The sequence below is a fragment of the Orbicella faveolata genome, unplaced genomic scaffold (assembly GCF_042242905.1).
Source record: "Orbicella faveolata isolate gen_17 unplaced genomic scaffold, um_ofav_v1 contig_35, whole genome shotgun sequence".
NCBI lineage: Eukaryota > Metazoa > Cnidaria > Anthozoa > Scleractinia > Merulinidae > Orbicella > Orbicella faveolata.
Window position 1 is genome coordinate 5902512 of NW_028301564.1, and position 22478 is coordinate 5924989.

A 22478-nucleotide genomic window follows, 5' to 3' on the forward strand; every position below is an offset into this window, starting at 1 on the left:
TACTTGTACTTAGACTTAAATAGTCCATCGCCTTAAAGGCGCGATGGACTCATGGTTAGTGTGTTCGACTCCGGATCGAGCGGTCCGGGTTCGAGCCCTGGCCAGAGACATTGTGTGGTGTTCTTGGTGCCTATCTCCACCCAAGTGATTGAATGGTTACCGGCATCTCATCCAGGGGGAGTAGAAATACGCCTAGTTGCTTCATGCTACTGAAACCGGGATAAACTCCGGCCTGATGTGCCACTTGGCTGGTATGCAGACTTTACCTTTACCTTTAAAGTGTATCAGTGGTGATGAACGTGATATGAACATTTCCTTATTTCTGGATCGCGAATTAGCTATTTGATGTTGTGCACTAAGCCGGGTTAAATCAGTGGGTTTTTTCCTTCCAAAAAAATTTGACATGTTATTTGGTTAAGGAGAAATCTGAGAGGTGAATGTAAGCTTACAGAACTTCAACACTACTTTCCATCATCGATATTTTATTATCCATCACAAACATGTGTTGAACACATGGACAACTTCAACGGTAAAATACTTTTCTGTATCAATACGAATGTTTATAGTCCATAAAAATAGTAGCATACATCACATAGGACTTTCTAGACACTGAAAACACGTCATTTTTAGTCTCGACAGTCTAACAGGTATCAAAGGCTTGGGCAAGTGAGGTACTCATGTGTAAGCAAACTTGAAGGTAAACAGCTGTGTGATTCTCTTTATTACTCTCTTACTATGACACGGGTTAGAACGGTATTCAAATAAGTGTCCTAAAACAAAAACCTAAGGAACCACTCTAACCAATCACAAAGGACACAGACTACCCAAGGAACCAATCAAATTCAAAGTAAATACATGAAGCTGGCGCGAAGCGCGGGAAAACGTGTCAGAGCGAATCACGACTGGGTTTGGTTTTACCTCTGATTGGATGAAAACGTGGCGCGAAGTTTTTAACCAATCGTGTAGCGCAGTAATTCAAAACCAATTACTTTTTGCACTCAAGTGAAAACCGCTCTATAAGCTCCTATTAAAATCACCCTCTTTATTGTTTTTATTTAGTTTTTGAAATTTACTCTTGAATTGGATTCCATTTTGTTCGGAATAGTAAATGTGACCTTTTGGTTTGATTTCTTAAACTTAAAACTTAAAAGATAGACATCAATGGTTTTAAAGTACCAAACACCCCCTACGCCTCCGCGCTATTCCCACCCTCCCCTCTTTGAACTAATATTATTAGTCTCAAAAAGCCGAGTTACATATACACAATGTACTTCTATCATTGACTTTACCCTTTACTGTCCTTTACTCTCAAAGCCGTGGTATCAGCATTCGAACAATCCGCCTCGTATAGTTACTACTTGGGATAATTTTACTGTTAATTGTTTGTTGTTTTTTTTTAATTATCATGGCCTGCATGACTTTTTGATCAATATTTTTAGGTTGAATTCCAAGCTGCATAGGTTTTTATGACGTAGGAGGTGCCTCTAATTTCTCGCTATATGGAACGTCAGTAATAATTATGATATTGCCATAAAATAGTTACCTCATTTTTATAAATCCTTTTGCTGCAATAGAGTTCTTATAGTCGAAAAATTGTTACGATGTGGCGCAGAAAAAAACCTATCCGTGCACTAAGATAGGTCCAAGACAAATATCAGCATTTTCTGGCAATGAAAGGCGGCTTAAGTTTCGAAATTTTAACACATTCATATGTGGTTTACTAAGCTAAACGAAAGCTCACCATTTCAAGTTCGTTCGCCTAGCATCCACCTGAGGAATTTTTCTGTTGGATCTTTTACTTGACAAAAAAGTGACTTATTTCAAAAGTCTTTACAAAGCAAATGTCAAATTTTCATCCTTCTACTGTAATATACTTAATCAACCCGGTCAACGGACTCCCCGTGATTACAGTTGTTTTCTCTGAATTGTGAAATGTAACTCCCCTCCAGCTTTGTCTTCTGAATTTGAAAAAAGGAAGGTCAATTGTTCCAACATTTCCAGGTCAGTTTAGTCATTTAAACAGTTTGAGCGGTTGAATTCAGCTCGCCGTTTTCCTGTATCACGTGACCTGCTCAACCTTGTTTCCTTGTAGCCTGAAACCAAGGTTACACTACACAGGAGTATTTAACCCAGTATTTGCTGCGAGGAACTTTTTCAGCAGTTCCCGAAGGATATTACTGGCAGCAGCTTCTGGAAGCGGAAACTTTGGATCTGATAAAAATATTGATATCTGGCGTACAAAAGATAGTCAAATAACCTGGTTTTCTACGCGAACCAATCTTGAGAGTTTCAAGCAACGAGAACATTCTCCCATGAACTTTGAGATTAAATTAAGAGCTTGAGATACCAAGCCTCTGAAAAAAGGATTATCCATAAAATGTACTGGTCGCTGAAGACTTGTCTCCTGGTATTTCGTCACACGTCAATGTGCTCAGCCTTAGTTTGTGGATAGCGAAAGTGGTACATGTTATTTTTTGAACCCATGGACGGTAAAGGACTTGTTGTCGAAGACGACTCGGCAGAATGTCTGCTCAACACCTTTATCGAGTCGCGAACGTCTCTGAGGTCACTTTTCATTTTGCGGTAAATTTGATCCAAAGAATTCTCCAATGATTCCACCTTTACATGCAGGGCGTCCGCGGGCATGACACCTCGATCAATAGGATCACTCTCTAACCTAGACCGGTAGGACGAAGAGGTGGTGCGACTGTTCTCATCAAAGTCGAGTAATTTGCAGTGTGGCGAGTGATTACTGTGTCCAGTGGATAGCTTGTCCACTTGATTGTATGTTAACGAGAGATGTTGGAGTGGCTGGCCATCTTCCGAGTTGGTTGAGTTAAGAGATGAGGGTCTCTGTTTTTGTCCAGTCTTTGATGGCCGCCATGAGTCAACAAGCACTGCCTGGCCTTTTCTGTTTTTATCTATATGAGGAGGTTCCAGAGATGATTTCGGTGGTTGTTCCTGTAAAACATAGAGACAAATAGGCAGAGAATGAATGGCGCACTGCTGTAATGATCACTTAAAGACAATGTTCATACTGTTTAAAGATAATCAAACGAAGGAAACGTTCCTCAGTTTTCTCTGCAAAGGTGATCTACGTCTATATGCTTTTTTATGAAAGAAACGAGAAACCTTACTTCGAAAATTGTCGGCGGTGAGCCTAGGCTTTTTAGTGAGCTTCGGCTAATTCGTCGTCCACCCATTTGTTTCTGCAGCAGATATTCCACGTTACTCACGCTCCTCGAAACATCAGTCAGCAACATGGCAATGTCATCATTCAAGAAGAACTTCTTCCAGTAATCATCTATTAAAAAGATGTACGACAACTAGCAACTGAGATCTGATTGATGCCCCACCCGAGTCCATATTATGATCACTGTTTTGTTTTTGTTTGTGTTGTTGTTTTTTTTGTATGCACTATTGAATCAGCAACAGTAAGACCAAACTAACCCTCCTGACTTCTATTTAGTAGCCAAAAATGTACTGTGATTTGAGGCTACTTCCTTCATTCTTTGTTGTTTTAAGAAGTAAAAACCTAAACGAAAACAGGTCACGCCATGTCAGTATCCCCCTCCCCCTTTCACCTCCCCTTGGCCGCTCTGGAAACTGGTTAGGTTTTTTTTGTCTCTATGTTCTGAAGACTTGTTGTTCCTCGAACTTGTTGTTGTGATGATCCAACGTAATTTAGTTCGCTTACCTCGTGACCAGCTTCTTCGGACAACCCTCCATCGTCGAATGTTTTCTGACATCTTGTGTTGGAGCAGTCTAAGTTTCTGAGATTTGAACCAGTCATCTAAGATGAGCGCATCTGCGTTCTCCATTACAAAGTGACGTAATCTCCAAGTGCTTTGGATACAGGTAGCAGCCAAATTCTTTTTCTCTGATAAGTGCTCTAAGAAACGGAAGACCATTGGGACGAAATGAAAGAGCCATCCTTTAATCGATTAACTCAAAACTAAAAACTTGAAAGGGCCTATACATTTATTTAAATTTAACTTTCCAACATTTTACAAAGTCTTAGTTCAAATTGTTTTTTTTTTTTTATACTGGACAGGAGCTAGCTTAATGGAAAGCCAGGGGAGTCAACCATTATTACTGACACGTGTTGCCCACCTGATTAATGGGAACTTGGATTAAAAGCGCGGGAAATCAACGGCGCGGGTTGTCTGTCAGCCTAAGTTAAAAGTTTGGTTTGTTAAATTTCGATCAATTGCTGTCTGCGAAATTCTCGCGAGCCTCTGCTGTAATTTCCCTATTAGTGGTTCGAATTTCAAAACAAAATGGAAGGTTGTCTACAATAACTTAAACTTGGCTTCAAGGGCCTGGTTACTGACAGTCAGAACTCAGTTTTCAGGTGGGAATGAGACAAAAATTTGAATAAGACTGAATAGCGATGCACTGCTACACTACAAACAGCTGCAAAAGGGAATCATAAATTTACTGTGATAGTCTAACCGCAATTATTTCAAGCAGCAAACTGAATACGTAAACTGATTTCACGTCACAACTTTACCGGCAAAGTATTGAAACAAGTTATACGAAAAACTGAATGTAACATGACAACGTTGGTCTGAAAATTTGTAATGAAATCTTTTCTTATCCGTCCTGAATGATTTGTATTGTAGCCTTGAAAGTCAAACAACCAGAAAAAACAGTACGTTATTGAACACAGTCCTTACATGAACTGACTGGTAAGTTATCATTAAGTAAAGCACTGTATCAGAGATGAAAGATTGAGGCCATTTACCCTTAATAGTTCAGAAAAAATAAAAACTCCTTGATTCCTTTGGTTGTGCCAGCTCAAAAGTGATATGAGTGAAGTGAGTGAAACCCCCATGTTGAAAACATTTGTATCGTTATAAAGGTGTTTTGTTCAAGTACAATGCTTTATATTCTGTTGCTGCTCCACATTGTGAATGCCTTACCTATCTCGTTAAGGAAATCAAACACAGTTCAACAGTTAAAATCCTTGCTCAAAACGTGCCTTTCTAAACTAGCTTTTAAAAATTTGATATAATTTTCAGAATTTATGATGTAATGCGCCCTTGATCATTGCATGCTGAAAGGCGCAATGTAATTAATTAATGAATTCATTATTATTATTATCTGTATTATTATTACTATATCGGTTCACAAGGCATTTAGTCACCTTTGTACGTTCTTGCGATACCAGGTATTCTCGTACTCGATTTCTTGTCGTGTAAGACTGAACATGCACACAGAACGAATTCATGGGGCTGCAAACTCACCTTCGCCATTAAGTTTTAACTCTTCTTCAACAGTTTTATCTTGTTATCTTGTTAAAGTTTTTTACTTTTTATTTGTAGTCTGATTGTATTATATAGCGTATTTAATTCTTAGGATTTTAACTTTTAGGATTTAGGATTTTTGGTTTTTAAAGGATTAGGATTTTAATTTTAGGATTTTAAACTTAGGATTTTAATTTGAAAGTACTGTAAAGCGCCATGGACAACTAATGGAAAATTGCGCTATATAAATGTATATTTATTTATTTATTTATTTGTTATCTATGTGCATACTACAAACAAAGACAAATGTATTATACAGTGCGGGTGAGTTTACCTGCGTTTTCCATTGTTGCTAGAATCCTTTTTTCTTGCTGTTTGAGTTGAAGTGCTTCGTGAACGACGCTAATGAACAGTGCCATCAGGAATATTCCCAACACCGATGCAAACCCCACAAAAGCGCGAGCCAATATTGCCTTTGGAACAACGTCACCAAACCCAAGCGTTGTCATGGTAACAACGAGCATCCACACGGTGTCCTGTTGGTAGAATTAAAGAGAGGCAAAACACAACTGATTGGATATTCATTATTGGGGGACACAGCGAGTGATCCCGAGCATGCAAGATAAAAGCTCTGTTTAATTGACTGGGCAATAGTTGAGTTCAACAGATATTGCCATGGGCAAAGGGTTCATAGCTACCCTTATTAAAACATCAAAATTAACGATTGTTTCTCGCCAACGATTGTTTGTCCAGTCAAGGTGAGGGCCATGAAAACGCATGAAAATTAACTAACAATGCATAAACAAGAGGATGGAGCATGGGGAGGCGACAGTTCAAAAAAACTTATATTCACCGCAGATAGATCGGGGCGCATGGCAAGCACATGGTTTGGTTGGACATATGACCTAAACACAACATTAAAGGGAGGTTAACTCGACTATCATTGGCTCCTACCACGAAACCAATACAGCTTGATTATGGAAACGAAAATGCAGGGGAGAAGACATAAAAATTCTATTTACAGGCAAATATTTATTCATTAGAAACTTGGGTCAATTATCCGCTGTTTTAGACTGAAGCAGCCGACGTGTCTAGTGTTAGCAGAGATCCATTATCAATCTAACTCTTAGTCCACAATGAAGCCGATATTCTTCTTATTTCAAAATGTGGATTTTGAACTCGATCATCATCACCAAATTAAGGTGGTTGCTCAATGTTCTGCAAGAAATCTACAGCCGTTCTGCAGGTCTGCCGACAGTCTGCATCAGGGTAATTTTTCATCAGTGCCGTTTTCACAAAAGCAGTTAGTAATTGATTCATAACATCAGATTTTTATCAAACCACCTGTTTCCATTTCATTAGTTGCGTCGCTCGCCAGATCGCTTTTGGTCGAGATTCTCTTGCAATGCATTCGCGCGCAACTAGCTACATGAAAAAAGGTATGCTCGCGCGACAGACATTTTAACTAAACAGGTTGGAGTCAGATGAATGTTCAAGTGGAAACTTTTACTTCATTCTTGTAAAACTTTCTTTTCGTATGTTTTTGGCATTTTTAACTCCTCCAGTTTAGCAAAACGTCCAGAGAATTTGTTCTCAGGCTGAAATAAGCTTGAAATTGTTTCTAAAATAGCTTTTGTGATTTCAATTAAATTCCTCGTTTTGTTTGTGTTATCCTGGTTGTGTCGACTAATTAAAATTTGGGAATTGTTCAACAAAACGGTATTAACACCTAACAGGTGTTGACACCGCTCTGATGAATTTCAAATAATATTCATTGGATTCTGATCGGTGTTTGCAAGTGCGTCATCAAGATCCATACTGATTTGAATTTTTACTATAGGTCCGTAGTAGTCGCTAAACGTTTCTCTATTCTTAGTCAATATTACTTAATCCACATACGCCACAACTTATCCTATATAAAAGAATGTTACCAGTTCATGGGAATATTGTTTGGAGAGTTCGAAGAAATAGGGATGTATTGCACCTGCAATTATTAATGGCTTTAACAAGAGAAGAGCTCAAAACCTGTTTTGCTATCCCCCAAAAAACAACAACAAAAAAAAAACGTTTTAAAGTTGCCTTGTTTTTCTTTTCTTTTTTTTTTTCTTTTTTGGCGTTTTTAAAGAACATTTTGATCTTGAGAAAGAATCTGTTTATGTGCATTAACGTCAAAACGGGTGCTAAAAGGAGAGAGATTAGAGAGCAGGTTGAAATAATGAAAAATGGATTAAAGTGCATTGAAATTGACACAAATAGTCATTCTCATGTCTCTGTTATGTAAAACGAACAGTAGAGTGGTCAAGAGTCAACTCTCGGGTTGACATTTCTTAAAAGCAACAAATGTGGCCTAAACTAAATAACTGAATAACTACACTCGTCATTATCGGTCTCTTGACTATCCTCTGCACGATGAACTAAGTCAGCTTAATGGATGCCAATATCCACGGGAGATCACCGGACAATTAGTCGAAATTAGCTTCATTTTGTGCCGCCCGGGTTGTTTTGATGGTTGTAAAAGGAATAAAACCGACCTTCGCTTAATTTTAACTGTGAGGGGTTCATTTAGAAAGAGAAAAACTTGACCTTATTAACCAGATCGGAGCTTTGGTAAACAAATGACTTGCGTTGTTTAAATAATAAAATAGCTTTGTTATTTTTGTACAGTATATTTTGTTGCGGAGGTAATTTGCATGTCATGAAGTCAAATTAACAGAATGGTGTCTTATCGATCGAGACTGCATGTTCCCTACTGTTTCACAACACAACATATTTAGGCAGAATAATCAACGATCATCAACCGAATGCTAGGAGATTAGTTTTTTCCTTCCCTTAGGCGTTAATGAACCGAAGTCAAAACTGAGAAACAAATTTCATCTTGCAAGCAGAAACATTTTTCAAATTCCGTTTTACGGGCGTTTTACCACGTAGTTTTTCGACGCTCGAAGGAACTTCGTTCTCTGGAAATTTTCCATAACAGACAATATTTTCGAGTTTTCTTGCTTCATGAGCGTAGCTTGAACCAATTACCTCAAATACTACTATATTCCAAGACCATGCTTTGTCAGCGACCAAAACAATAGCTCCGGGCCATTTTGAATCTAACCCTATAGCCGTTAATATCTCCAGGAGCGTGGTATTGTTATAAGAGGTTAGCGAACAATTAAGCTTTTAGAGTGACCCTCTTCATTGGTTTTCTAATGCTTTACATCTCTCCATGCAATACAACCGGCATGTGTATTCCAATTAAGCTTCTTTTCACGTTCATGAGACTAATTATTGATTTCTAGTTGCATAACTAAAACACACAAAAAGAGTAAATTCGGCCGTTAACCAATATCTTTTCACTCCGTTTTTTCGCACAATTCAGAAAACAGCGCAGTAAATAGTAATGTTTTTTTTTTTTCTCTTTATACGCTCTCGCCATGATAACGCCTTCGATAAGGAGCGCACACAATGTTTTAATCGCGCCTCGGACACAAGATAGATCGCAAATGTGGCGTATGCACCTTTTGAAGCCCTCTTGACCCCTCTTGTTAGCACGAAAACACAAAGAAGAGGGAAATTTAAACGTAATAAAAATCTAGAAAGTTTGTGTCGCCATGTAGTGCTCTGGTATCCTGAAAGTGGAAAATTTAACCATCTCAGAGCTCCTATTCGGTCGCGTTTGCTCTGAAAGTACGTTATCTCTGCATCTGACTACAAAAAAGTCCGTATTAGCTTTTTTTTTGTTGGAGGGCGAAAATCAGTTATATATGATATCATCGTTGTTTGTTTTCGATAGAGAGAAGCGTTCCAAACATTTTTTTAAATTAAAATTCTAGTATCTTTTCCTGGTCGCGAGTACAGGTCCGCGATGGAATTTTCTGATAGCAAAATTCCGTGTGGTTTGTTGACAAATTTCAACATGTGTGCGTAAACTGTTTCCAATTCAGGTCAAGCGAGGTTTCTTTCGAGATACAAGCACAGCATTTTCCACATCATTTCCGGAGGGAATTTTCTTTTGTTAATATGTTTTGACAGACAGAGCAAAGAAAGATAAACGTTGAACTAGTTTGTTGTGTGTGTGTCAGTAATATTCCATATTCAGGCAAGAGGTCGCTATCAGGCGCTCCAGAGATAGGGAAATGGAGTGTTACTGGTTGATAAGCTTGCGACATAGAAAACAGTAGTCGACTGATCAAAAAATTGGAATTTTCTTTTCCAACTGTGGGGAGGGTTAATTTGCAAGGGGAGCTTTGTTTAAGAGAAAAGTAACTCGGAGCAGCATAAAGAAAACGTATTAGAATTACAATAGAGGTTTGTGGATGAAGAGCTATTCAATTTTTAATCACTTTTGCCCCAGCTGTGGTAGATGCTTTATGATTACTCAGATAAAACATTTTGCGCTATACAAATACACGAAATGTTGATGCGAGTCAAATCTTGCGCAATAAGCCGCACGAAGATTCCTAATGAAAAAAAAAAGTTTCACCAATGCTTTACTCAGTAAACTAGTTCTGCTGTATTTAACAGGCTCAATTTCAATAAGAGTAATTTTAAAGGTTGCCAGAGTCGAATAGTTGAAATTGACACCATTATTTTTGCAAAACAAACTCTTGCTGAAGAAAGAAATACCCTACTTTCAGTGCGATAAGAAAAACTCAGCTGTACCGGTGAATAAATACGTGAAGAGTAAACTAATTATTGATTCAAAAATCTGCGTTTGGCTGAGAATATAGATCAGACGATGAAAACGCTGAAGGTGGATTAAATGACCATCTAAGTAAATCTCCTAGTTTGTGTTTAGATCAGAGCGCGTTAATGATTTAAACTTAGAGTCTTGTGTAATAATGGACTTAAAAAAAAACGTAGTCATACTTACCAAATACGTGTTGTGTGCTCTGTCAATAACGTAGACAAAATATCCTCCCAAGAAAATGTTTAGTGAGTAAAATGTAAATATCAGTCTGAAAGGAAACTTCAAAAAATAGGCCTTCACCAGGAAGATGGACGAGATCTCTGTTTGAGTCACCGAAGCGAACAATGCCGTGGCTTGATTGTCCACAAACATGTTGTGTTCTTTCGTGTACTTGGCGATCAGATACAATCTTAAAAACACCAAAAGCTGAAGTTCATAAGGCATGCCATAGTAGTCTAACAGGGGAGGAACATGAAACAGGCAGACGGCCACTTCGAGCAAACAGCTCGGGAACAGTGAAGTCATGACGAAATTTTCTGATTCGTGATAAATATTCCTCACAACCAAGTAGTGGAGTTCGTTCACGTTTATCCGATAAATTGTCATGGAGGTCAATAGCGATAAAACCGACAGCGTGGACTTCACTACCACAGCTGCAAGTCTAAACGGATTATCAAAAATCGCAGGCAAATCGTTTGGTGACAGATTTTCGTTGGTGTCTGTTCCTCGGATCGTGAGTTCTATATCCACGAGGGCTAGAACAACCGAGAGAAGTCCCATGGCACAGGCACAAGTAGACAACATCTTTATTTTCCGCTTGAAAAATTTCTTAGCAGCGTCGCATTCTCTGAAAGATAGTATCGTCTGATCAAACGCGTCGAGCCTGGCAGATATTTTGCGTGTAACACTCTTCTTACGATTCTTGCACTTTTCATCGGAGTTCGTGGACGAATTTCCTGGCTGTACACTGACACAGTTCGTTCGGCGATGACTGCCGTCCATGCCAGTGGTAAACGTGATGTTTCTTAATTGTATGTTTTCTGTCGCTGTCGGTGTTTGTTCTGCGGAGAAATCCATTGGGAATTGGTTAAAATTTTAATACCCGTCTCAGAGGAAGGTATTAAACACATGAACATTAACAGAAAAAAAAATTATTGCCGGTAACTAAGCCAGCGGTATTTTTTCACGCGACTTCACACACAATAACGCAGCACGCAACGTGCGTTTGCGAACACTGGCCAATGATACGGGGCCTTTCGTTTTCAAACAGTCTATCACCAAAATTACATTACAACGTGTTAAAACCCTGCTGGGCTGGCTATAAAGGATCAGCTGCCCCAAACATGTATGGTCACAAGAATGACTAATAATAGCTTAGTGAAAAAAAACATTATTATGGAGTTCAAGCATCGATTGTATTCTCTGTTTGAATCATTTTCTTTCCCTAAAACTTCATGAGGTTTAAGAAATTCTGAGTATTTTTTATCAAGTCAGCCAGAAAGTAAAAGTAGAATAAATTGCGATCAAACTCTTACAGTGAAGCTAGTGAACAAGGAAGTTATTTTTAATATTTCATGGTTGTGTTTTCTTTTTACCACAATTACAGTCAACTTTACAAGGCTGTGACAAACAACCGCAAAGGAATAGTAAAAGAGGAAGCATTCATATTTATTACTACAAAATGTCGCTTGTGGAGAAATGTTGGATGCTTACGTGAATTCACGATGATGTTTTTATTTACATATTTAAGAGAAACAATTACTCGCAACTCATTTTCGCTCAAATCCGCGGCTTCAGCTGAGATCTTACAGAATTTTCTAGTGAAAAATATGTTAACATCGAAAATCATCATGTGAATCGACTATAGGAAGCAATGAAAGTTTTTCAAAAGCCGGTTATTCGTTGTTTAAATTTATTTGTAATATTCAGTTTCAATAATTAGCGTCCTTTATTAACCAGTTCACCCCCAAAAGCACCCTGGCTTAAAACTGAAAATGATACTTTCGCAAATATCGGGGAGACAAACACTAATGCATGGAAGTGCTGTTTATCTGTTTGAATGGTAACATTCAGACACAACTTGAAGTTTTGCTTCAAGGGGGGGGGAAAGGTTGAAATAGGTTCGTCGCTAGCTGTTTTTATTGTATTCTGAAAAGATAGGATACACATCTTGTTGGTCTACTGTCTTGTAGCAATTGTTATTTTCGGTTGCCGCTTTTCAGTTTACTACCAGACTCAGCTGCCGCCTTGTCAGCTCTGAGGTAAGACAAGTATTACCGCAAATAAAAACGGCGTGAAGAAAGGAAACAAATTTCACCCATATTCACTTAGAATTGTGGCATGGCTTACCACAGTTTCTCTCATCAATTATGAACCAATTCTTTACCAATACTGCGGTGGTTACTACAATTAAACCAAATAACAGGAATTTCATTTGGCCATGGGTGTTAATAAACACAGACCCACGCGTCCGACACTCGACTATTGCCCCTTGAACCCAGGTTTCATTTGGGGCTAATACTGTCTTTTCAAATGATTTATGCCGAAATTCAAACCATCTTTGCGTATCTTCAAAAAATTCGACCCGAACGCAAAATCTTTGTCCTGTTTTGCTGATTACATTTCTTCGTCCTCTTTTGGCGAAATTAGTGTTATGTTGAGACTACACGAAAAAAAGTCATCAGTGAAAATGCTTTTAATAATGGCTTGTCTTACTATAATAAGAATTTGAATGATAACTCAGTTTTTCAGTTTGCGTGTAAACAGCTGCTTTTGAGCCCAGACGCCACAACTAATTTGTGTTTTTACTTGGAACTAAAAAAGAGAACTGTTTTGTTTTTTTACACCAACATTATGTGCAAAGCTTTTAGTTTTTAAGTTTATTTTTCACTAATGGCCGGTGCCAATGTATATACTGTATATGGCAGATTGGGAAATGGTGAAAACGCTGAAATTGAAACTACTCAAATCCACACGAGTTCAAGTGAATAATAAGAGATCGTAATGGGTTTCCAGATTAGTTTTATAAGTCTACTGTTAATTAAAAAAATCTGCTTCATTTGCAGCGGAGCTGCATTCAAAAGAAAAAAAAACGTCTTTCAGTGTTTGGGGGACTATCGAAGGTCCGACCGGTTTTAAGTATCTCGGAAACCGGCACGGACTTGCATGCAGGAAGTTAAAAAAATAATAATAAAATAAAAAATACATAATATACGTAAATGTATAATTTTTTCAACACTTGCAGCCCTATCTCAGCCGGACAAGTCGGGCAATAATGTTATATATTTCAGGCTGCTCAATTTTTTTAAACTCGACATGATAACGGGAAAGCAAAAACTTACTTAGTGGTGCACTAATGATGCGTCAATAATGCATCGGGAAAATCCAGCGAAGTAATAACTAAGACAAAGCAAACAATCGTGAATAATGTTGAAGGATCAGTAAAACTGTTAGACCTTATTAAAAAAAAACCAGACCAAAATTTTTATTTTTGACTTTCTTTTCATAAATATGATTGATGATTTAATAGCCTAAAGATGTGCGAGAATAACTAAGTTAATAGACGTGATACGAAACTGTTGCTTACCTCTGCGGCAAAGAATAAGGAAAGCTTTAGCAAGCGAAAAACCGTTTTATTCTTCGGTTGAAAATTCAATATTTACATCGTACTTTTTTAGCCTTTTTTTCCCTAGTGTGCGTGGGCTACACACGACTCCTTGTAATTATACTCCGTTTAACCGCGCACACCGTTCGCTTTGGTTGCATTACTACTAACCGATTCGGTATTAAGTCACTTCATCAAAATTTCTGACACTCTATTTAGAGCCTTCAAGTCGCACGACTGAACCAAGTTTCAACACCCACGATCATGTGGATGGAGTTAGATTCAGATTCGTCCGTGTGCCCTCGACATTTGATAGTGCTATTCAATTTGGACATACTTGGTTCGCAAAATGAGCCGATAACTTCTATCTAGCGAAACGTGTCCTTCGTTTTCTTACCTGTTCATATGTAAAAGGCAATCAACGTGTAAGTGCTTCACAGTCTGCAGTTTCGCGTGCTATTTAGCGATGGTTACTCAGGGCGATAACATCTGGACCGATTGCTTGCTTACTGAACGGCCGCAGAGTTACTTCTCATAAAAAATTTATCACATTTCAATTCGCATCGTTCGAAAATGTCAGCTTTCTTTCACTGGCTTAGTGTTTTAAGCCGTCCCGAGAAAAGGTTTTATTATTCATTTGACGATGCTAAAATACATGTCTAAAGTACTCTAAGTCCACCGAAAGATTCTTTTGTTCGAACGTATTAAGCACTATACGTACCTTAACAGTACAACGGCGATAAGCTCCAATCGTTAAACGTGTTCAAAACCGCTATCTGTTAGGGCAGAATTTAAAATCTGTGTTTCGTCTGCGCGCTGATATTGACTCAACGTGTTGTAATAAATCCCGATTATGCTCTGATGGGGTACAAAAGATTGCTGCAGTTTCATCTGTGAAATGGCCCTAAACGATTGTCAAAACGTGGCTGAGTTGATTGCAATCTGCATGATAGGTAATTCAAAACTTTTTATGCGAACCGCTTGCTACAGGCACCAACTCCCAAAAATAATTCTGCCTTTTTGTAATTAGAGAAAACAATTGCTTGAAAAAACATCACTAATTTTATTGATCTTGAAGCTTTTAGGTTTTCCGTTGTAAAGGAAGGGGTCGCATATAGCTTAAATGATATTTGCTTTGATCACATGGAAAATTGAGACTGGCAGCAAAAAATGTAAATAAATTTTGAAAAGGAAAAAACCATAATGTATTAGGCAGATAATTTCCTCAAATGGGAGGCAAATTCTTGAAATTCTTGGGAAAATGAGACAAGGTTAGAGGAGTATTAAATTTGCCTTAAATTAATCACTGGTGATAGGATGTTAAGAATATCGCCAATCAATAATCTTGTTCTCACGCTTAGCAGGACCACAGTGATGGTAAGTTTCTCCTTCCCATTCCTCCTCGACTCACAAAAGGACGGTTCGTGCGACAACACATAGTTCAAGTGCATGGCCGCTATTTTTTTGGCCCAACAACATGAGAAGCTAGCACATGCGGGGTCACAACAGTGCTGCAATTTCGTGGCCCCGTAGATAAACTGAGCTTGTTGACGTAAGCATGCAATCGGAGAGGGCTGTAATTAAAAATATTGTGCGGGAGAAAAATTGTAATAAACGGAAATGCAAGCTTACATACTACATGAAGTGTTTTCTTTAGCTTCCGTTGTCTATTGTTTCTTGACTAAATAACAAATGGATAAATTTCGTCTGGCATTAATTAAGCAAAGGATAGGAGATCCTCATAAATCCTTCTATTTTGCCTAAGAATAATCGTAATTATTATCGCAATGAATTAACATCGACTTAACAAATAATCCATGTTTTAGTGAGCATTATCGGATTAGATAAACGCGGTAGGTTTGGAGAGCATAAAGAAGCGTAAAATTCCAATGTTTGAGTCGCATCCGTTCTCCGATTGCAAACTCTCAAAGTGTATCATATAACTCAAAATGATGCAGAGGTAAAAGCATGATTCACAGGTTTTCTAACATTGCCATAGAAACTGCGAAGCAAACTTGAGATACCTTTACTAAGCCCATGAGCGCAGTGCATAATTAATAATAGGAACCTTACGCCAAAGACGACGGCAACGGCAGCGAGAAAGATACAATAGATTTGCACGTGCATTATGCACCTTTGAACATTTTGTAGCCGTCCTTTGGAAATCAAAAAACAAGAAATGTCCAATTTGCAAGTTTCTGGGGAACGTGAACCACTTGTACTAATTTTTTTGTATTCAGCAGGGTCACGTTTTCATACAGATATGCAGACACACAGAAGAGATCTAGAAAACTACGAAATCTCATAGAAAAGCTAAACACATTTTCTAATAGGCGCCATCCTTGCCGTTTGCCGTCGTATATCCATGAGATCCTTAAATGATGATACACGCTTCCTTAACATTGAGTTTGGTAGCACCGCTTTGCTGGTTATGTATCGCGCTTCACAACTGAAAACCGCAAGACTAGTTCTGTGGTAATTACTTCACGTTAGTTTGGTTAGACTTATCTTTATATTCTCAGTTAAAAAACGAATGGGGTTTTCCTTCAAAAAACAGATGAAAAGAGAACCTTGAGCTCTGCACTGATTCAAACTAAAGAGTTGGAAAAAATCTACCGCTCTACAGGGTCCTACAGTGTGGCAGGGTCCTGGCCTGGGACGTGAGCTAATCAGTCATGCCAATATTCTCTTGCCGGTAATACGTCAAAGTGAATTACATTTAATTACAGTGCCGAATACACCGCAACGGTTAAAGAAAAGTAATAATGAAAACAAAGCCTTAAATAAACGACAAACAAACAAAAAGGCTTCGAATGGTGATTCGTATTGAAACTGATCCAGAATAAACGCTTTTGTTTTGAGTTCAACCGACTGCTTGACAACATGTTTTCGTCTGAGTTTGCGCCAAAAAACGTATGTTAATTTACTGTCGGAATTGTTTCTCCATACCACAATAAATAAGAAACATTTCACGAGTGCTTTCTCATCAAAACATGTTCTCGTTCTTCTGTAAATTGTGAATATTAGAGGTGCTTCATGCTGTTTTAGACTTCCTGTTTAATTGTGGGTGGTACTATACAACCCATTGTCATTGTTTAATCCTGCTGCTCAAGCCCTTCGCTTCGAAGGTTCGACCAAAAAGTATATGTTAACAGACTTGTAACCAATAAGAAATTCTTTGAAAGACTTTTTTGTAATCTACTTACTGATGGAATCTTACGATTTAAGATACGCATCGCCTGTGCAGTTCTCTTGGAACCATGATTTGTATGACTCATTATTATCATGAATCGAGCTCCAGCTATTATAAGCCATCTTCAGTTGTCGTTTAGATATAGAAAAGAAATAATCGTCAGTCTGGCAATAATTTGCTAGTTCCTGAAAACTAACCTTGAAATTCGAACTCATATTCCAGTAACTGTCACTTACCTAACCAGTCGCAACCGATTTACCATGTCAAGCTATTAAGTATCATGTCAGCTGCTCTGTACACGTCATAAGATAATTTTTTCAACTAAAACTTATGCTTCATCTAGTTCAGTGAGCAATCCTTTTCTCTTCTGTTCTGAGGTCTGTCTAATCGGCAATTAGGTTGCCTGGCTGTCTTCTCAGTTAGCGTCAGTGTTGTAGCGATTTCGGCCCTCTCGCAGTGACTAGCCCGTACGCCGCGTAATATCAATACAGTAATTTGTCATAAAAAATTTACACATTTCCAATCCCATTCGGAAAAATGCCAGTTTTCGTAATTGATTAGTCACCTCCTTACCATATTGTCATGGTGTTATAAATATTGTTTTTTTTTGGATACTAATAGAGTTCGTAGCATGTTTTGTGGTTTAGTAATGTTCTATTTTAACATTGGGTCATGCAGAAATAAAGTTAAGCTGCATTCATGTCCGTTTTGTTAATAAAACATAAACCCAACTCTTCAATGGTTTTTTTTATCTAGATGGTGAAACGTCTGAGCGTTTAAGTCGCCCCCTGTCTAAAGAGCTTTTAATATTCCTGAAAAGCTTTTCAGTCAGTCATATATATTGCTGCCAAGTCTGTCAACATGACGGGTGATCAATAAAGAGTGCCCGTAATGAAATTTTAGAAATCTGCATAATAACACTGCCTGCTCGTTCCGATGGCAATTTTCTTGGGTTTGACCAATGAGTTATGGCTTAGTACAATTATGGGTCTCCACGGGAGCCACAGATGAACAACCACCGACGCCGACAATCCAGGATCACTTTTCCTTCATGACAACGTCTCTTGTTTGAACCAAAACAAAAATTAAGGTAATAAACGCTTTTTCGTTCGTCGTGAAATATTTCAGATGTTTTTTTTCGTAAAAACATGAAACACAGGTCTGGAACTAGACATTTCGCTGAGAAGGAGATTTTCAGGAATAACAACATGTAAATTAAAGTGAAATGGATCTTTTAAGAAAATGATATCTGTTTTGTAGTCATGTTTTTTTTTATATCGCATCGACTCACAGTCAATTTGGGAAAGAGATACTGTTTTGGAATAACTATAAAGCTTAAGTAAAGCCCTTCTTTGCTTGCTTATTTCTTTTTAATAGAGGAGAATGAGTAGAGCATTTCGGGTTTGAGACGGTGTTTCGAGACTAGAAGATTTTACTGTTTCATGTTTTCAACTTCGGGATCCAGCAATTTTTTTCTCCGCGTTAAATAGAAAAGAAAAAGCCAACTACAACGTTACAGCGTAATTTGTAGCGTTATCTCTAGCTAATCTGACTTGTTTAACTAAGAATAGTGGTAAGAAAAGATGAAATGAAAAAAGATGCTCCGTGCAAAGTGCACTTATTCCCCTTTAATACCCCACCTCACCTGCCATCAGTGGTGACTTGAATGAGTACAATGTTCTCCAGAGATAGCTTGAGATGAGAACTCACGCAGATTGGTGCAGGTAAAGTAGTGTATCTGCGGTCAGTCGATGGCAGTGTAGCTTTACGTTCGAGCGCAAACCATGGAGCTTTCTGCGCCCGTGTTCAGAAAGTGGAGATGGGACCGTAATGGCACAGCTGCAGTCGTGTTTTCTACGAATTAATGAAAAAAAAAAAAAAAAAGAGGATGAGGTCGGAGATGGTTGCATTGCGGATGCGAATCGAATGAAAACAAAAAATAAAAATGATAAAAAACTGCTAACAGGTGAAACCTACCGAAAAGTATGCCGCAAAGGCAATTCAAACCCGTAATCGATTACTGCAGGTAAAGGTTTTAGTTGACTAGTGAATAGTAAATGAATGCTAAGCTGATGTGTGCTGGTAATAATATTTCAACTCCTAAGTTTGTGTTGACAAGTCGGATCAGTCAAACTACGCATCTAATGAAGACATTATTTCACCTGTGATGTTCACACTGACCAATCATTCGCTTCAGTGGAATACTTAGCACTTTACAATCAATATAAAAGTGCCAACCTGCTCAGTATTCAACCAGATGCCTCTGTTGTCAAATTGAAAGGAAAAAGGCAACACTCTCAGTCGACTACGAAAACGCCTCTTAACCCGAATTTGTTGTTGTCTGTTTTGGAACGTTGAATTTTATGTTGCTTTTGGAAGTTTTCTTAACAAATCTCAACAAAAATGAGCTCTTTTGGAAACTGAGCAATTAGGCTTTGCATATTTTAAAGCGTGATCTGAAGTGCGCAGTCAAAATTGGCTATTTTTTGATCTCGTGTTTTCTTTCGAATAGCTCTTTCATATCTGTATATTAAAACCCTACAGTCACATGCATTCATATACACGTGAGGGGTAAACATGAAACGAATACATGAGTTGATGCCTAATTTGGTTGTAATGCCTGTTAGGCGTTTATTATAATCCCCATACATATTCACAAACTAACGCAACAATTAGAATATTGGGATATTGACAAGAGTAAATGACGTTCAATAACCATTCTTTACAACTCCTTTACTTCAGGGACACCCATATGTCGAAATCCAATGCTTTTACTCAAATTCATCTGTTTTCTTCAGTAACACCAGCCAAAAAAATTACCGATATAATGACCATGACTGACGAACTCGGCTCGACTGTTATGTAACGCCCTTCAACCTCAGCTTCAATTTCTTTATTATTGTGCACTATTTACAGAGTTTACATTAGTATTATAAACTAAATATGAAAAGAGAAATACTTTTTTTCATATGGTTAAGGAAAGGAATAAAAAGATATGTGCGTGGTAACCAGAGCATGGTTAATAGAGCGGAATGGTTATGAAGCCCGGCAAACATCAAAGATGCCAAGATTTATTTTGCACAATCTTTTGTTTTTCGCTCATACACTATGCACGAGTTACGTAATCAAAACATTTCTATTGGCTAGTTCCTTGGTCAGTAGTAAACAACCGTCGTGTTTTGTGCACGGTCAAGGCCAAGAAAGAGAACACTGAAAAACATACAACAAAGAACTTTATCGAGTTTCATAACTATTTCCCTCTATTAACTATGACCAGAGTAGCTATTGCCAGGCTTTCGAGCTTGGTTACCACCATGTTAAGCTAAGTGCGTTAGAACAAAAGTACATTACAGAAGAATGCTTTACTGAAGTTACATAGCTACAAGTGACTGTGATTAACCATTTTTTAAGCATTTAAATGTAAGAGATGCTGCTTATACTGTTTCTTGAAGGAATTATATCAGCTTTCAATTGCTCGGCGAAGGATGTTAGATGAAAATTATTGCTAATTTCAACGGTCTTTAGCTGACATCCATTTTGCGACTTCTTACCTTCCAAATTTATATATAGCGTTCTTGTTTCCTTTCCTAAGTCTCCTTTCTCAGTCTTTGCTCAAAACGAAGACGCCATTTGTCTTACGGACTACAACATGCATTCAAGTAAAATGCTGTGAAAATTAGCACCAAAGAATGCTACAACAAATGGTGCCAATTAGTCGAGATTTAAGAATTCATCAGGACCAACTGATTATGGCCTTATGGCTAGTGCGCTCGCTTCCGGATCTTCGAGCCCTAGCTTGGACATTGTGTCGTGTTATTGGGCAAAACAATTAACTCTCACAGTGCCTCTCTCCACCCAGGTGTATAAATGGGTACCTGCGAACTTAATGCTGGGGGTAACCCTGCGATGGACTACCATCCCATCCATGGGGAAGTGGAAATACTCCGAGTCACTTCATGCTACGGAAGCCGGGATAAGCTCCGGCCTGATCGGCCACTTGGCTCGTATGCAGACTTTACCTACCTAGAGCGCATTCATTTAAATGAATAAGATTTTGTTGTTGTTGATGTTGGAGATGTCATTTCTCAATTTCCATTCTTTTGAAATATTACGTAATGTGGAAATATCGTATCTAGAAACTCGAGGAACCCAAATGGCTTCTGTCGACAATGCATATTAATTTAACAACAAGTGAAACAAGCTATAACCTGCATTGCAATACCAGATTCCTGTTTTACGGAAACAGAAAGCGCATGACGTTCCAGACTGGACTATCGTGGGCTTACAAATTTGAACTTTTTAATTAAAATTGAAGTGACGTTGGGAAAAACAACTAACGAAAGAATGCAGGACCAAATGAGGTCAAACGGCCTAAGGAATTAGCAAATTTATTTTTAGCAGGGCGCCTTCTGACTGTTGTCTTTGCAAATGAATAGAAATCATCTTATATCTGGCTTTGCATTGGATCTAAAAAATCGGATTCCTTAGATTGCACAACGAATCCGAGAAACGTTAAGTGGATCTGGAAACGTTTCTGTAACGTAAACGTATTTCTAGTGCGGTGTCACTCAGATAAATATATTTGGGATTACTGTGCTGAAAAGTAGGATTCGCCAGATGCTTATTGAAATCATTAGAGTTAAAGCTCAACTACTTAATAATGTAGAAATGTAGAACGTAACTAAGGGAATAGTGGACCAGGCTTACAAAGGTACGTTAAAAACACGGATGACAAACTTACCAGCCTTCGTTGTCGTCCTCGCCCTCGCCTTTGCTTTAGAATGGCTCATTACAATAAACAAATCGATAAACAGCTTCTGCGTCATTCCTGATATCGCCCGACACCCAGACTGTAATCTAAAACGTGTTTAATAAGTCGATGATATAATCCCAAGACTCTATCATGTATTTTGTTTGCTTGTGATGAACTTTGTTTAACCTTCCACAAAGGGTGTTTTCCCTTACCCTCACTCACACCCAATTCTCTCCATGGCACGCGGCTGGAGTGCACCATGGTAGTAGTAATCAAGGCTTCTATATTTTCAAATCTTTCAGACGAAGTATTTCAGGTGCGAAGGAGCGGAGATCAAAAGAATTGGTCTGTTTTAAACTCGTCTCACACTTACATTGAATCCAGCTGAGAGCTAGGGGGTTATCCTGTTCTGAAGGGATCATTTCATTTGTTTCTCTAGCTAATGGATTGGATGCAATGGGCCTGAGATTAGGATTAGGACAGGGATTGTTATTGAGACTGGGCGAAACATTCGCAAACCGGGAGTATATCAACGTTCTGATGAACTGTTATTAAAGTTAAAAAGGAAACAAATTGAGACAAAAAATTCAATCAGAATATCAAGAACATCAGTCTCAGATGTCATATCTTCCACAATTGGGGATGTGATAGTCTCCCACGCAGTCTTAGTTAAGGTAGTGTTAAACACGCCAACTACTAACGGCTGCTGAAGTCCAAACTTCATGTCATTGTTAACTGGGACAGGGGACTGAAAATATCGGCGAGACGCGCATGGTTGATTGAGTTTTGTTAACCTTTCTTGTCAGCCTTTCCGTTTGCGGACGCTAATTCCTGCTTCCGTGTTTTCGGCATTTCCTTTTATATACCAACACAAGATTTCAACAAATTATTTTCTCATCGAACATTTTACAAGGAATGGGATATTGCTCGGCAATTTTACAACTCGGTAACAAAAATGAAAGTCGAATTTTGCTACTTGGGAAATGGGATACATTTTATGG

At 38.3% G+C, this 22478-nt stretch overlaps 1 protein-coding gene across 5 annotated transcripts; it reads right to left on the bottom strand.

The window, feature by feature from the left end:
- Positions 1-465: 465 nt before the first annotated feature.
- On the bottom strand, positions 466-21764 carry LOC110047623 (uncharacterized). 5 transcript variants are annotated; one of them, XM_020753377.2, is made up of 7 exons: positions 21466-21764; positions 18370-18578; positions 10111-10988; positions 5584-5785; positions 3698-3892; positions 3138-3304; positions 466-2961 (listed from the first exon to the last, which is right to left on the bottom strand). In XM_020753377.2, the coding sequence occupies exons 2-7, from the start codon at positions 18374-18376 to the stop codon at positions 2416-2418; spliced, it is 1995 nt and encodes a 664-aa protein (XP_020609036.1). In that variant the 5' UTR covers positions 18377-18578; positions 21466-21764; the 3' UTR covers positions 466-2415. The 5 variants fall into 5 exon arrangements, with proteins under 5 accessions (XP_020609036.1, XP_020609035.1, XP_089129820.1 ...); XM_020753376.2 differs by lacking the exon at positions 21466-21764 and adding an exon at positions 18702-18854; XM_089273694.1 differs by lacking the exons at positions 18370-18578; positions 21466-21764 and adding an exon at positions 16961-17244.
- Positions 21765-22478: the final 714 nt, after the last annotated feature.

Bases quoted from the DNA above. Each gene is read 5' to 3' on its own strand.
- LOC110047623 (XM_020753375.2), bottom strand. From the start codon at position 11,004: ATGGATTTCTCCGCAGAACAAACACCGACAGCGACAGAAAACATACAA. The intron at 3,893-5,583 runs GTAAACTCACCC...TCCGTTTCTTAG, and splicing joins AGCAACAATGGAAAACGCAG to AGCACTTATCAGAGAAAAAG. The intron at 2,962-3,137 runs GTAAGGTTTCTC...TATGTTTTACAG, and splicing joins CACCGCCGACAATTTTCGAA to GAACAACCACCGAAATCATC.